Source organism: Saccostrea cucullata, unplaced genomic scaffold (genome assembly GCF_032062105.1).
Source record: "Saccostrea cucullata isolate Sc308-1 unplaced genomic scaffold, CSIRO_AGI_Scuc_v1 ctg14317, whole genome shotgun sequence".
Classification (NCBI taxonomy): Eukaryota; Metazoa; Mollusca; class Bivalvia; order Ostreida; family Ostreidae; genus Saccostrea; species Saccostrea cuccullata.
This window is the reverse complement of record NW_026918640.1, coordinates 1-15,000: the sequence shown is the minus strand read 5'-3', so window position 1 is coordinate 15,000 and position 15,000 is coordinate 1. Positions and strand designations below refer to the sequence as shown.

Here is a 15,000-nt window from a genome sequence, read left to right as displayed (position 1 = left end):
AGTTAATCCAAGTGAAAGTTTGTCAATGCAACCCATTGACAGTGTGAACAACGATACTAGTATTAATCAGTGGTACATGAATGTTGTCTTGCAAGATTATGATACTCCATAAAGCTTTTCCCTTATCAAACAAGTGGCTAAAATAGAGAAAATGTGAGCTTGTGATTCAATTGAATCACAATCTAAAAAGAAATATTTGAACTTACTTTAATAAATAATTGAATTCTATGAAATTAAACAAACCTTTTCATTATTAGGATCCCTGTTTTGTTTTCCACGATCGGCGTGTTTGGTCGAGTTCTTTGTGTGCTATTCTTCGCTTGTCTGTCTATGGCTGGCATCACTTCTCTGGTAGCAAACATGGAAATGGTCACACACACCTTATACGACTTTGGGGGTAAAAAAAAATTGAATTTAGTGAGAATATCAGAACGTTACTCCTCCTGCATGTCTGTGTTCGAAAGCTAATCTTTGGTCTGCTGTTTGAACTTTCAGTTCCCAGGAAATTCGGCATGCCCTGTACGGTAACATTAGTATTTCTAGGAGGACTAGCTTCCGCCCTCAACTTAGATATTTTGACCAATCAGGTAAGGTTTTCCTTAGACATGTGGTTCAATTAATCCGCACTTGTCATTCTGACGTCACAAGTCACAAACGATTCGAACACCCTTTTATTTATTCCCATGATAGGACTTTGTCTGGGGATTTGCTCTTGTCATCAATGGATTCTTTCTACAACTAATGGTGGTTATTTACGGAACCAGAAAGTTTCGACAAAATATGTTTAACAGCTATAGTATTGGAGACTGGAAACTCCCGCGTGTGTGGGAATGGATTGTCAAGTAAGAATTTATTTTGGAATTTTTTTGTTACACTTACAGTGTTTGTGTCAACTTCGCTAGACCATCCTTGAAAATAATATGAGGCACACCGTACATTTAGGCATGGCAGAGGTGAAACAGACAATTACCAGAGCGGAGCCCTTTACCTCTTATACTGTAGTTATTGTTGAAGCTGATTTCCTTCCAAGTCACACAACATATATTACCTTGAATGTATTTTAGAATAATCGCCCCTTTAGAAGCACTGTTCATTATCGGATGGTGGGCGTATGATCTGATTGATGGAGACTCAGGGGATGGGGAGGAATGGTACGAATTCGGGAGGGAAACACTGGTCATCACTGTAGTACAGGTACAAAATCTCAGTTATAAATACATAAAAATTGTGTTACAAACTATCTACCATCTCTAACGGGTGCTATCAAATCCATGTAAAACGTACAGAAATATGATTTGTTAGCATCCCTTCTCTCCTCCTGATTCCGAGTGATCTTTCTTTTCAGTGGGCCACACTAATGGTTCTCCTGGTGTCCATCAATATGCTGTATCTATGCTGTCGCAGACGAGGGGATGAGGAGACCGTCAAATTACTAGGACAACAGGTGCTGCAGACGTCACAGGAAGCGGAAGTCTCATACAAGGAAGTTAATTTATAGAACTTCTCAGACGCTCGACTTTTGTTTTTTTTCAACAGTGTTCTCGAATTATATTTTTACATGTAGATATCTGGTTTAACTTTTATTTTTACTTCAATACATTGTACGTTTTATAACAAATTCAAAAACAAGTTGTAAATACTTAAACTAATCCATTTTGTTTGATTTTCTTGGCAATAATTAAATTACATTTTATTCATGTTTCGTGACAGAAATAATATATTTTTTGTACCTCTGACATATACCTAATATGTACCATGACATAAATGGTGTGAGAGAATAAAATGAGATGAAAGGAACAGGCAAATACATGGATAAACAGCACTTCTATTAATTATAGCTGCGACAGGAATAAATAATTTGTCTCTGTTCTGAGTTTTCTGATGCTTATAAATAAAGATAAATCATTTTCAAAATACTCATGTATTTATTTTTTATGAGATAAATATTGCACATTTTTATTGTGAAAAATATTTTGGCATCGAAATACTAGTATGACAAAAACATAATCTATATATTTCACTTAAAGCCTGGCTTTAAGGAAGTAAAGAATTTTGTACACCTTAAGTGAGTGGCTAATTCAGTCATAAAGTTATTCACGTAGGAGTCTTTCTCTGATTTCTTGCTCTCGAATATAACGACCAGACTAATCCTTGTATCGACCTGTGTGTAGAAGTAGGAGGAGTGCGACCCCTTGTCGTACATGTAGTGTATCTTGTCCTGGGCATACACGGCTGGCTCCTCCCTGTCACGTCCCTCCGTCAACATCATCACCACAGCGGGAAAATGATTGGCAGGTCTATCCTGAAATGAATAGATCAAGTAACACTATTACAGAGGCGTGGTCATCACCACCACAGGAAAATGATTGAAATATCCTGAAACACAGAGCAATAACACTATAACATAGGTGTGATTAATTCACCAATCTTATCAGAAAGCCATGTTCTAATACACAGTGCAAATTTGTCTTTTATCCTCTCTCCTCCCTGACCATACTCAAACAGTGCATAAAGCAGTGCCTGTCTCTCAGATTTCACATTCTTTATGCCATTCCAACTTTTTCCTATGTTTAGCGTTCATAGAGGAAAATTATGAATTTTATGGACAGGTATCCCTCTAACTATGCCTGAGCATGACTACATTTTAACTAATTATTTTTTTTAATTAAGTTTAGCTAACTTAGACATACCCCTGGGTAGGAAAAAATGGCAGGAAAAGTGTCCAGTCCCTGGGGTGTTTCCACCAGTCTCCCTGGGTACTGATATCCCCCGGGGAAAACTCGCTCGAGTCCCTGAGTGTTCAGAACCAGGGAGACATGACAGGCATCAGACTTCTTGTGAAATGTCTGTATTCTGAAACCAAATCAAAATGTCAACAATCAATATAATATCTGAATTCAGATACATCTTTAATTTGTATCAGTTTTCATTTCTATACAGAATCTGTTCTTGCTACAATTTGAAGTCACCAATACCCATTAGTTTTACTGAACAACATATAGTTTCACCATATGCTTATGTGAACAAGTATGTTTATTACACTACAATATTTTCAAAAATTTCATTCATCCATCAAAATAGCAAAAACACAACCACAAAAGAATTACAAATTGAGAACTTGATTTAATAATCATCTTTATACTTGAGAACTGAACATTTATTATTTGATTCACAATGTAATATAATTATATAAATATGATCTCATCCTCTCTATTACCTTGTGACAAAATCATCAGGAGTTTTACTGATCAACGATTTCATTTCCGGGGGAGAGGCCTGCCTTTGTAGGATGTCGTAAAAGTAGATACTGAACTGAAATGATAGCAGTGCGATACTCACAATTGAAATTAGTGTCATCAACAGTAGTAGTAAACTCATTACTCAGATACTAAGACAACAGTTTAGAAAATAAATATATCAAAGTTTTATTTACAGACAGAGTTATGGAAATCGTAGAAAGTAGACTCACTTTAGAGAGCAGCAGGTTTTTGAATTTACTCAGCCACTGATAAAGGGCAGGCAGGGAGCCATGTTTACTGGAGCCTCCAAAAGCTGATTTCTTACTCTGTTATAATCAAGTGATACATGTACATAGATAATATCATCTGGCAATTGTTCTTTTATGATAAAAAAATATCTATAAATTCTATCATTAAAAATCTTGGTATTTTATTATATACCCTCATGTACAGAACCATCAATGGTTGAGTCCACTTTAGTGTTGAGTCACAGCGTTCTCCCTTAATAATTTGGATAACTTGTTGCAATTTTGAACAGTTTTTTTTTCTAAGTAGTTATAAAACAGACATAAACTCACCTCCTTAGGATGGATTAAGGTAGCCCAGCTTGTCAGCTTTGTGTGGGCTTCATGAATGTGTAACATACATGAGCTTACCTCCTTAGGGTGAATTAATGTAGCCCAGCTGGTCAGTTTTGTGTGGGCTTCATGAATGTGTAACAGGGCCATCAGAAACTTCCAGTCAGACATCATTGTCTGGGCAACCAGTAAATGGTTTAATGTATCACACTCATACCTAGAAAAAACATATAGAAAAATATATTCTAATTAAGTTTAGAAAAATATATGTACGTTGATTTCAAGAAATGAAAATGATGTTACATGAACAAGATCTTTAACTTTGAATATGGTCAGACTATGACAAAGACACATGAACATCCAGTGGGTAAGAATGGCAACAGTAGACAGATCATCCCAAAGACACCTCAACTGAACATCAACTGATTATTTACTGATAAAGTCTGAATATTTTAGGCTTCACGGTGTGCCAGCTAGAAGACACATCAACTGATCATTAACTGACAAAGTTTGATTATTTTAGACTTCACGGTGTTCCAGACATTCAGACACTTTGGTTTTGTACAAACTTAAATGTTTAAGTTGTAAGCAGAAGAATAATTATAAAACCATTGAGCTGGCTTTTGGAACCTTTGGCTTATAACTGGTATTTCATAAAATCAATGGTGTAAGATCTCAATATTCACAAGATCTAAAATATCCAACAATTCACTGACTTACCCAAACACAGTTTTGAGAGGTGCTAAAATTGGATGATGAAAATTCTTGTTGTGTCCTGCTATAATTTCCTTGACAACCATGTTAAGATCTTCAAAGTTGATATGCTTTGTCATTCCCATGATGTGAACTTGTTCATAGCTAGTCCACTCTGTCAAGGAACTTCTGCGATACAGCTCAATCTTTGGTATCCTAAACATTGATATCTTGAATTCATACTTTGAATCACTACAGGGTATTTATTTTAACCTTGATATCTCAACTCTTTGGGAGTCTCAGGGTTTCTTCTCTTACTTACACAAGTTGCCATGGGCATCTGAGAAAGAACCATAATGTTTTTACATATTTTGACCAACTTAACCCACCTTGAACTTGAACTCTGGATTCAAGTGCCATATCACAATTCAAGAAGAGTGAGGATTCTATGATCATGTTACATGTACACTATCTGCATGTATTAATCTTATAACCTAGATGTTCAGGAATAGAGGGGTTTTAAAAACAAATTGCATTTAAAAGCATAAGACCTTCCTCACCCCACCCTGTACCTGAACCCTAGAAACTTAAATTCCATGATTTGGTTTAAGACTCCTCTATCTTATTGCAATTATGTTTGCATGCTGGATATCCTGGCGAAAAAAGGAAGATTAAGGATTTTGAAGGTTTGGACCCATCTCTTAGTTCAAAGGGGATCCTGGAAGAGAGAAAGGAAAATTTCTGATGGAAAAGATTAGTGACAGGTCTGAGCTATTAAAGTAGTTTTATATAGGATACAAATTGATTGTCTCCTGTCTGGCCTGTGTGAAGAAGCACAGCTGATCACAAAGATGGGCCAGTAACTTCTCTCCAATTCGATCGCATTGCTGGACATTCCAAATCCTTGTTCCTCTGTGGATTTCACAGCCTCCTCAACGCGTCTGAAATCGTGCATCAGGGTCTGATAACAGCTCTTCAGTGTCTGCAATTAACACAAATATGGTCTTTAATTCTCTAAATCATGACAAAACGTTATACCAGTACATGTACCGGGGGGTATTTAATTTTTTTTTTTTTAAGTATTTACTTTAAATTATAAAAAGACATCATTTTTGATAAAATATTAACACATTCTCTATTACATATGTATCTACACATGCTAGATGTCAGTCTTACTTTTAACAGGTAAGAGATTTTTCGGAGAACTGGTAGATTTTCATATTTATATCAATTCTTAACGTCTAACATGATTCATCTATTGAACAATGTATTTAATAAATCACTGTAAAATTACTTGCATCTTTTGATCTTGTAAAGAAGCTCTTCTGTTCTAAAAATCCCAGTGACATGTAAGTTTTCTCTGCTGTGGCAAACTGTGAAAGTGAAAGTAAGAACATGGCCCAGGAGGAACCAAACATTGCCTTGTAAGCATCTCTCTCCTTCTCCTGTTATAAAAAAATATCCAATTAAATGCAATTAATTAGCATTGATAAAAAAAAAGATGAAAAGGGGGATTTTAAAGAAATGTTATAAAATTATTACTAGAATTATACATCAAGATGCAAGAAAACTTACTGCAAGTTCCCTGGCTTTGTCATGTTCACAGTGACTGACGTGAGAAAAATAATGCTCTAGAAACTGTTCTTCTTTCTCACCATTTAGAGACGCTAAACTCAAACTCAGGCTAGTCATTCTTTATCTGAAAATAAAAACATACTGGTAATTGTTTCAAGTATTTGATCTTTATCTTTTCAGTTCATTTTGTCTACATGTTTTTTCTTTCCAGATGTCATTAAGAGGATTAAACTCACAAAACATTTGCCAATACCAGGGTTGTTCGAAAAGTTCGTGGACGATGTCAGTCTAATTTATATTACTCACTAGAAATTTAAAATAAGTACAATCTAATATGTTAAAATATTTGTTTTGTTGATGTGTGAAGTTTCATTTCATTCGATTTAACAGAAATCAATTTACTTCAGTTTAAAATCGACATGCTTTGTACCCGCGGAGCACACTTAACGGAACTGTAACGTCAAAACATGGCGTCAAGAATTTCTAAAAAATACTATCCCTATACATTTCACAGAGTATAATCCAATATCCATTCATTATATCCTTTTTCTAATATTTGAAATTTATCTTTTAAGAATTGCTTTCGTCGTATACTTTCCTTTGTTAAGGTTTTGGTTGCTTTTATTGCTAAACTCTGCTTTCATGCTTTCACAGGATAAGCAACTCTGAAGCGCCCATGTCTTTTCTCGACGTTCAACTTCTTAAAGTTTTTGTTCAGATCCGTTTCTTCACAGATTTTCCTCATCCGATACTGAGTCTCTTTCACTGAAATACTGCCTTTAGTACATGTATATGTACACACATGCACAGCTCACTTGCGACATATTTCTCGATTCCTCTAACTTTATTAGTGTTTATGCAGGATTTTTCCGAAGAAAAACACAAAATTGCATCGTTATCTGCTGCTCCGTGACGTTCTAAAACGTCATCGTTTTTATCGATTTTAATAAGGACTACAGTACCGACCAGACCCAACCTGACACCAAAGCAGTCCCAGAAGCAGTCCCCGGGACTGCTTTGGGACCGCTGTGGGACTGCTCTGGGACTGCTCTGGGACCGCTGTGGGACTGCTGTGGGACTGCTATAGAAAGCAGTCCCAGCAGTCCCAGCTGTCCCTGGGACTGCTTTGTTCACTCATGCTTGAAAGGGGTTTTGAGTGGCACGATAGCTCCGCCCCCTTGTGTATTCTTAATTTGCAGACTCCCTGTTGTTTTGTTTACTTGCAGCAGAGAGGAGTTTAAACTATTAAAAAAGGAAAGAAATTTTTAATTCTTATAATCTTTTAATAAATAGAGATTACATATATTACATGTACAGTTATTAATTGATATTTTCAGAGGCTTTTTTTTTACACAAATATAGTTTAGAATAATTAAAAAAAATAAATAAAGTTGTTAAATAAGGATAAAATAAACTACAGTTTCATGAGAAAAAAATCTACATGTAGGCCTATTTTATTATTTAATGTAAAATTAAATACTTAAAATTGCATTGGCACTATCAAAAATAAATCATTACATTTAAATGAGATTTTTTAATTGAAAAATCTACACGTTTTACAAGTATGCCATGAAACCCTCTAAAACCTAACAATTTATTTTAAAATCCTGCCATCATTTTTCCGTAATATTAACAATGTGAACAATTATTAAAATTTGGGGAATTTATTAATTAAATAGTCTTTGATTTACAAACAAGTTTAGTTATTAAAAAAGTAAAAAAAATTAAAAAATAACCAGTTGAAAATACCGGGAATTGTGATTTGTTTCTTTTTTGTTTTGCTTGTGTTTACCTGGTCAATTAATGTGTGTAAAATGGTATCAACCCTTGCGATTTCAATCGCCTTTGGGCAGAAAATCAATCATGCATGCATTTGGGTATACACATATCAATGTTACACATCATTGAACATGTTGCTCAACAATGACCCTAATTTCAATCTATGTAAAGCAAAAAAATTGATAAAGAAAATGTGTATAAAACTATAAAATTCTACCAGGATTAATTAATTTTGAACATAATTTGAAGGTTTCATACATTTACAAGTAAAATACTTAAAAATGAGCTTTGTAGAGCTAGAGAAACCAATAATAATTAAATTGACATGTCAATAAAAATAATCATGACTGAAAAATAATTCTTGGCAAAATGAACAAAGAATTTTTCAAAAGCCCCAATACTTAAGAAAATGCCTTTAGAGTATCCCGATTATATGGAAATTGGCCTTACTCTATAATGATAAGATCTATTTAAAGCTAATTCTGGTGGAAAATAATCAATTCAAGTTTAATTTTCTGTATAAAAAATAAATATGGGAACCAGTATCAATCTCTGAAAAAAAAAACTGAATTATTCACATACCGGATAATGATTAAATATTCATGTTCAGTGTAATTCATTTATGTAGATGTTCTTAAAGCTTTCTTTCTTCAATAAATATTACGGTATTTCAAATTGCTTCTATGCGCGTACTGTTCATAATTTTAAATGACCTTCACATAGTAAGGATTCCTGGCATACTACTCAGAATAAATTTCAGCTGCCTTTCATAGTTCCATTGTTTATTGGAAATCTCATTTCTGAGTTAACTCCGCCCATAAAATTAATAAACCCCGCCCACTGGGACTGCTCTCTGGGACCGCTGGGACTGCTGGGACAGCTCTGGGACTGCTGTGGAACTGCTCTGGGACCGCTGTGGGACTGCTCTTGGACCACTGTGGGACTGCTTTAGCAGTCCCAGAAAGCAGTCCCCGGGACTGCGCTGGAACTGCTTTGTGTCAGGTTGGGTCTGGTCGGTACTGTACTTATCTTCCCAAGTCGATTGCTTTTCAACCAAGCAAAATATAAAGCAAAATTTTATTAACACGAATCGATTTATCTCTTAATTTGAATTTCTTGGTTGTTTTCGTTTTTGCTCCATTTTACAGAGAATAAGACTTCATACATTATTAAGTGTTTTGTTTGTAACTTACTAAATTTTGACCTGCTCCGCTATCCGATTTTTGCATTTTTAAAATCTAGATAAAGTTTAAATGAATCGTAATATTTTGAAAAAAATTAATACAAATCATTTAGATTTATTGTTAAAATATTTCTACCAAATTTGGATAACATAAGACCTCAAATACAAAAGATATGACAGTTGTCCACGAACTTCTTGAACAACCCTCGTACATTCATGTGAATTTGTATCAATTAGACAATTACCCCTACATTTTAACAATTTTTATTACACTACTTACCCATTACCGCTAAAAAAAGTTATATTACCACTGTTTGCCCTGCTCATCACAGGGAAGTAAAAGGTAGATTTTGAGCGGAAAGTTTTCTTTTTCTCAATTATTTTTAAATTTTAAAATCAGTTTTATTCATTTACACTGTTAAGAAACTTTCAAAACAGAGCATTTTTCATGTTAAAACACACAGTATTTACATGATTGGTAGAGTCTTGAAGGCCATTTGGTTGAGGCACTGTTGTCTGAAAATATCTTTTAATGAATTATAATGAATTCATATTCAGTGGCATTGCTGGCTGATTCTATATGTAGCGGTAACGACTTGTTATCGACTATAATTTTCCTGATAAAATCATGTGTAGCGGTATTAATGATCATAAAATAGGTAAGTTAATGATCTTGCAAATTAGTACCACTTGGTGATAACGAGTTGAATTTTGCCTTACTTGTAATGGTGAAAATTATTGTGCTGCTTTTCAAATAAAACCGTATTTTAATGACATTACTTCAAATAACATTGTCATTATTGTGAATATAATCAATATTGTCAGTTTTTCCTCTGTGCATCTCAAGCAGGAAAAATGGTCTTAGACCCTAAATGAAGAAGCAATATGCTAAGAGATCGTAATTCCGAAATACTTAATTTCATGTTAGTGAAATTCAACATTTTTTTTTTTTAACTTTTAAGACAATAGCTTTAATGTATTTTCTGTGAATATAGATCCAAATGATTCCCCGTTGTTTGTGTGTTTGTCTGTTGATCTGTTAATTTTGCTTGTTTGGCCACTAAAACTTTTAACCTTGCCCATTGCAAAAAATATACTCTGGTCATAACTTTTGTACAGTTGGTGCTAGGGTTTTCATACTTCATAGTTATGTGTATTCATTGTCACAAGACTGTTGCTTGGATATAAATATATTTGATATTTTGACCTTGACCGAAGAGTCTGACTTTTTAAACCTTGACCCTAACTTTTGAACACTTAATACCAGGGTTTATATATGCACATACATTGTATATATTGTATTTCACATGTGTATCCCTTGTGGCAAGACATTCATTTGGATATCAACAATTTTGCGCTTTTGAACTTGGAGTTGGTTCATTAAAAAAAAAAAAACTTGGGCCATTTGTTTTAATCAATTGGTGCTATAGCTTTTATATTTCACATGTAGGACCTATATTCTTGTGACAAGTCATTTCCCTAAGCATCAATGTTTTAGACCCTTTGACATTGACCTTGGCATTTGAGCCACTTTCGAAAAAACTTTAAAATCTTAGCCTTAATTTTAGAACGGTTGCTTCTTTGGCTATTATTTTTCACGGGTTTTTTCATTGATACAAGTCCTTTTTGAAAAAAAAACATTTCTAATCCCTTGACCTTGTATAGTTTTACCTGAGAAACCTTGACCTTCGCCAAAGGCTGCCATGCTGGGGAATCATGCAGTGTTCGATGTCCAAACACTTTTTTCCCTACACCGGTATTTGTATTTTAATATGCACTACATGTTATCGATAATGTACCCTTTAGTCCTCTATCATATAGGCCATTTATAAAAATATACCGACCGTTTTCGAATGACACATATACACGATCCACATTTTATAAAAGACCCCCCTGTTGCTTCGTGCCTGTGTTGTCTTCAAATGCCATTCTATTTGGTTTTTAAAAAATACCTTCTCCTGAAAGGTTCACAATAAGACCGGGAACTTTTAAACAATAGGTGCTGAAGCTTTCATATTTCACTCATTTATTTATCGTGACAAAACTTCCAAATGATGTTAATATTTCTTACCTTGACCTTAGAGTTTGACTCACTTTTAAAAGATTTAACCTTTGCCATCATTTTTGAACAGTTAGAATTATAGGTAAGACCTTCCTTTGGATACCAGCAATTTTGACCTAGACCTTGGAGTTTGGCCTCCTTTTGGAAAACTTTAACTTTCGCCATCATGCATTGCACCAAGGTGTTTCTTTTCGCCTTACTATACCGACTCTCAAACTCTTGAGAATCTGAACTTTCTTTGCTCCGTTCTTAAACATTTATTCATTAGCTCTCTTCCTAAGTGCTGATTAGTTTTTTTAAAAAAGCAACTAACATATACATGACGACGGGTTGCTGAGTATTACAAAAGGAATAAACAATCACCGTGCAATTACACTGTAAATCGTAACAGGCGGAGCCAATAAGATTGAATCGGTTTAGTTTTTTGAGTAGTGTTGCAGTACAAATAAAGTTTACAGAAAACTTGCACGTATTTTGTGCTTCTTTATGTCTTTGATTCCGCCCCGGCCAATCAGCTTTAAAAAAAATCAGCCAATGAAACGAGGTGTAGCTTTACGCCAATGGGAATGTTTGATTCAAATGAAGAGCGAAAAGAAACACCTTGATGCAAAGCATGCTAGAACATGCAGTTGCGTGCTAGGGCTTTTATATTTCGCATGTGTATTTTTTCTGACAAAGTCCTCCCTTTTGTTCCATTAATTTTGACCATTTAACGTTAACCATATAGTTTGATCAACTTTTTAAAAACATTAACATTGACTTTAACTTATGAATAGTTGGTACCTCGGCGGGTATATCCATTGACACAAGTCCTATCTTTGGATGCTTAAACAACATGCATTTTTGATCTCTTGACCTTAGAGTTTGACTTGCTTTTTGATCTCTTGACGTTGCAGTTTAAATTGTTTCTGAAAAAGACTTTAACCTTCGCCCTAACCTGCCATACAGGGGCCCGTTTCACAAAGCCTACTTAGGACTAAGTTCTATCTTAGGAAGAACTTTTTCCTAAGTTCATTACTTATCCGTTTCACTAACCTCGTCTTATCTTACGATATTCCTAAGTTATATCGTAACTTTAGGACAGGTAAATCGATGACTTAGGAAGAAACTAAATATTGCGGCTGCATATCAAAGATTTCTTATGGAGAGAGCAGACCTGTTTACTCTTACGATTTCGCCGTATTTTTTACGGATTTTTAGTCTAAAATACGTCTCACGTTTTGCCATTATGAAAATACGGAAATCAGAAATAAGTTAATTTGGAATTTAACAGTTAGTTTTCGTTATGATCTGTCGTAGATTTACTTTATTTATCGCTAAATAAGAGAAAGATTTTCAAACACCTAAGCGATATCCGGTTGCCAAAACGCTATGGTATTACAAAATGACAAAGACCTTGTTGTTAAACCATGTGTTTGTAATAAAAAGCAGTTTTTCTCTTTTAAAAATATGTTAAAAAAAATGGAAAATAAATTTACTGGCAAATGCCAAAACCACGGACAAATTTAAAAAAAAATCTGAGAGACAACGTTATGGGTAAACGGTCTGGGGAGTGTGTGTGTTAGGGGAAAAGAAATCCAATGACTATGTATTTTGTTTAAAATTTTGTTTTCTCCAGTCTAGGTCAAAACTGCTTTCTTTTTTTGGGTTTTAATAAAAGGGCAAACGTGTTAATAGTAGTCCGAGGTATATAAAAATGTTGGGTTTACCTTTGGGGGTGGCGAAATAGATGTACACATGCTGGAATAATTCCCCCTCATTTGAAGAGCACGCCTTTGTAAACCAAGAAATAGCGCGTGATTTGATCCATTTTTATACTTGCATGTATATACAATATGTTTTTTTTCTATATGTACATGCATATTTATTTATATATTACTAGTATTTTTAAACGATATTAAAAATTTAAAATTTTAAAAATGATGTTTTTTGATATTTAATGGAAACACTAATTTTTTTCTTTAAGTACATGATTCTTGATGAACCCCCCAAACCCAAGCTCCGGATATACAGATGTATATAGATGTTTCTCCCAAGAATGGGCATCTAATCTCCTATAGGACTTTATTATTGAGGGAACACAATCATAACGCAGTTTTGTTGTTTATAGTATTGTATACATGGTAAAATTATAATTTTCCCCCCCCACCCCCCTCCCCTGCTCTTCCAGTTCCTACGGGACGGAATTCAACCTCTCCGCTTAATCAATGTATAGCTAAATATGTGTAATTTCAATATATTTCCTTTTTTAAGGATACACCAAAGGTTTCCAAAGGGAAAATTTAATTTGCTTGTAATTCTTTTATTAACAAAGATAACATATTAAAAGTATATATCATTTGAAAGCTTGTTTAAAATTTATATTTAATGATCCTAATTTAAATTTTCATTTTTATCTTATTAAAGAATTATTAATATTTTAATGTAAATTTTAGTGCATTTATATTTTATAAATCAACTTTTTTGTATTCCACCTCTAAATCAAAATTTTGCCTCAATGTAGATTAAAGATTAATTTAAAACCGTATCTCAGATTTTTGATAAATTTTTATTCAATAGTTACATCCATTTGTCTTTCAATGTTACCAATTTTTATCCCAATTCTGTTCCCCCCAATAATTCGAGAACTGAGCAAGATATCAAAAATCTGAGATACGGTTTTGTGAACACACATTTGAGACGCTTTTGGCCAGTTTTCGAGAAATTGGTCAATAAATGGGGATAATCCTTTGAAATAATACCACCAACTGTCTGATCTTACTTTCAGAAAGGGGGCAAAAACCCATTACACAACAAAGTCTGCCAAATCTAGAAATATATGACACCTTGGAGATTCATTTGGATACATGTCACTTTTCCATATTTTATGCATATTCACAAAAATGGGAGGTTTTTTCTTTATTTAGGTGCTTTAAATGGAGTAAAATAGGTTCAATTCTCAATCAGAAAGATTTCCCGGAAAAAGGCAAGAGCTGAGCTCCACCTCTTATTTCATGGTCATTAGTGACCTGTAGATCTCCTTCCCTAAATCTAGAGCCCCCGTAGTTTAATTACTGATAACCCTGTGTGGCTAGTGAAGAATTCCCCAAGTGGTCACAGTATTTATTGCTCCTTTCAGAAGCAGGCAGCAGACCAAATCAGAAGCTTCAATAACGGCACATTCACATGTGTTAGTGTTTTTGTTTGATTATTGTTAAATAATTAGAAAACCATTTAATAATGCCAAAATTTTTCATGCATTGTAAAGCAGTGATTAGCATTGTTTTCTTAGCCAAAAATCTCAAAATTGACAAAAATCTTGAAAAAAGCCTTTGGTGTATCCTTAACTTCTTCTTTTAGTTTTTCAAACTGTAGTCGAAATTTTTATTTTTTTTTTTGGATGACATTCTTATTTTATATACACTGTATGTGAGAACGCTTTACACAGCACGAACAACTAACGTGGAGTAGTCATTGGCAAAGAATTATAATTAAAAATGTCCTCACGTGTGTTCGCTACGAAACATTCATTTTTGAATTTCATTTACAAGTAGATACATTATAAAGAGTAAAATAAAGTAAACTTTAAAACGTAGAACAATGTTTAAAAAATACAAATATGTATCCCGGAAGGGAAGGGGCTTGAAAGGGTGTGTCTGTGAATGCCTAGTTTTAGCGCATCAAACTTCGCAAAGTTAAAACATATTTTGTCCAAGTCCTTTAAAGGGGGCAATCCCAAATCCCCCCCCCTTTTTGAAGCTAAAAATATAAGCCATACTGACATATCGAGAGTTTGTAGAGCGACGAAGTTATTTCTTTAGTCCTTTAAGGCACAACAAGAAATAACTTAGGAAAAATTTAAGATAAGTTTTTCGTGAAACGATATGACAAACTTAGGAACTTCCTAAGTTA

At 34.1% G+C, this 15,000-nt stretch overlaps 2 protein-coding genes across 2 annotated transcripts; one reads left to right on the top strand and one right to left on the bottom strand.

The window, feature by feature from the left end:
• Positions 1-262: 262 nt before the first annotated feature.
• Positions 263-1,678, top strand: LOC134268970 (uncharacterized). The gene is made up of 5 exons (XM_062751200.1): positions 263-397; positions 496-587; positions 691-842; positions 1,065-1,194; positions 1,346-1,678. The coding sequence occupies exons 1-5, from the start codon at positions 331-333 to the stop codon at positions 1,496-1,498; spliced, it is 594 nt and encodes a 197-aa protein (XP_062607184.1). The 5' UTR covers positions 263-330; the 3' UTR covers positions 1,499-1,678.
• A 333-nt stretch (positions 1,679-2,011) lies between these two features.
• LOC134268959 (KICSTOR subunit 2-like) lies at positions 2,012-9,885 on the bottom strand. The gene is given in 11 exon segments (XM_062751191.1): positions 2,012-2,302; positions 2,691-2,853; positions 3,218-3,312; positions 3,470-3,565; positions 3,896-4,034; positions 4,538-4,675; positions 5,309-5,379; positions 5,382-5,492; positions 5,809-5,955; positions 6,086-6,209; positions 9,768-9,885. Coding segments are annotated over 10 exon segments (1,362 nt in total). The 5' UTR covers positions 6,203-6,209; positions 9,768-9,885; the 3' UTR covers positions 2,012-2,017.
• Positions 9,886-15,000: the final 5,115 nt, after the last annotated feature.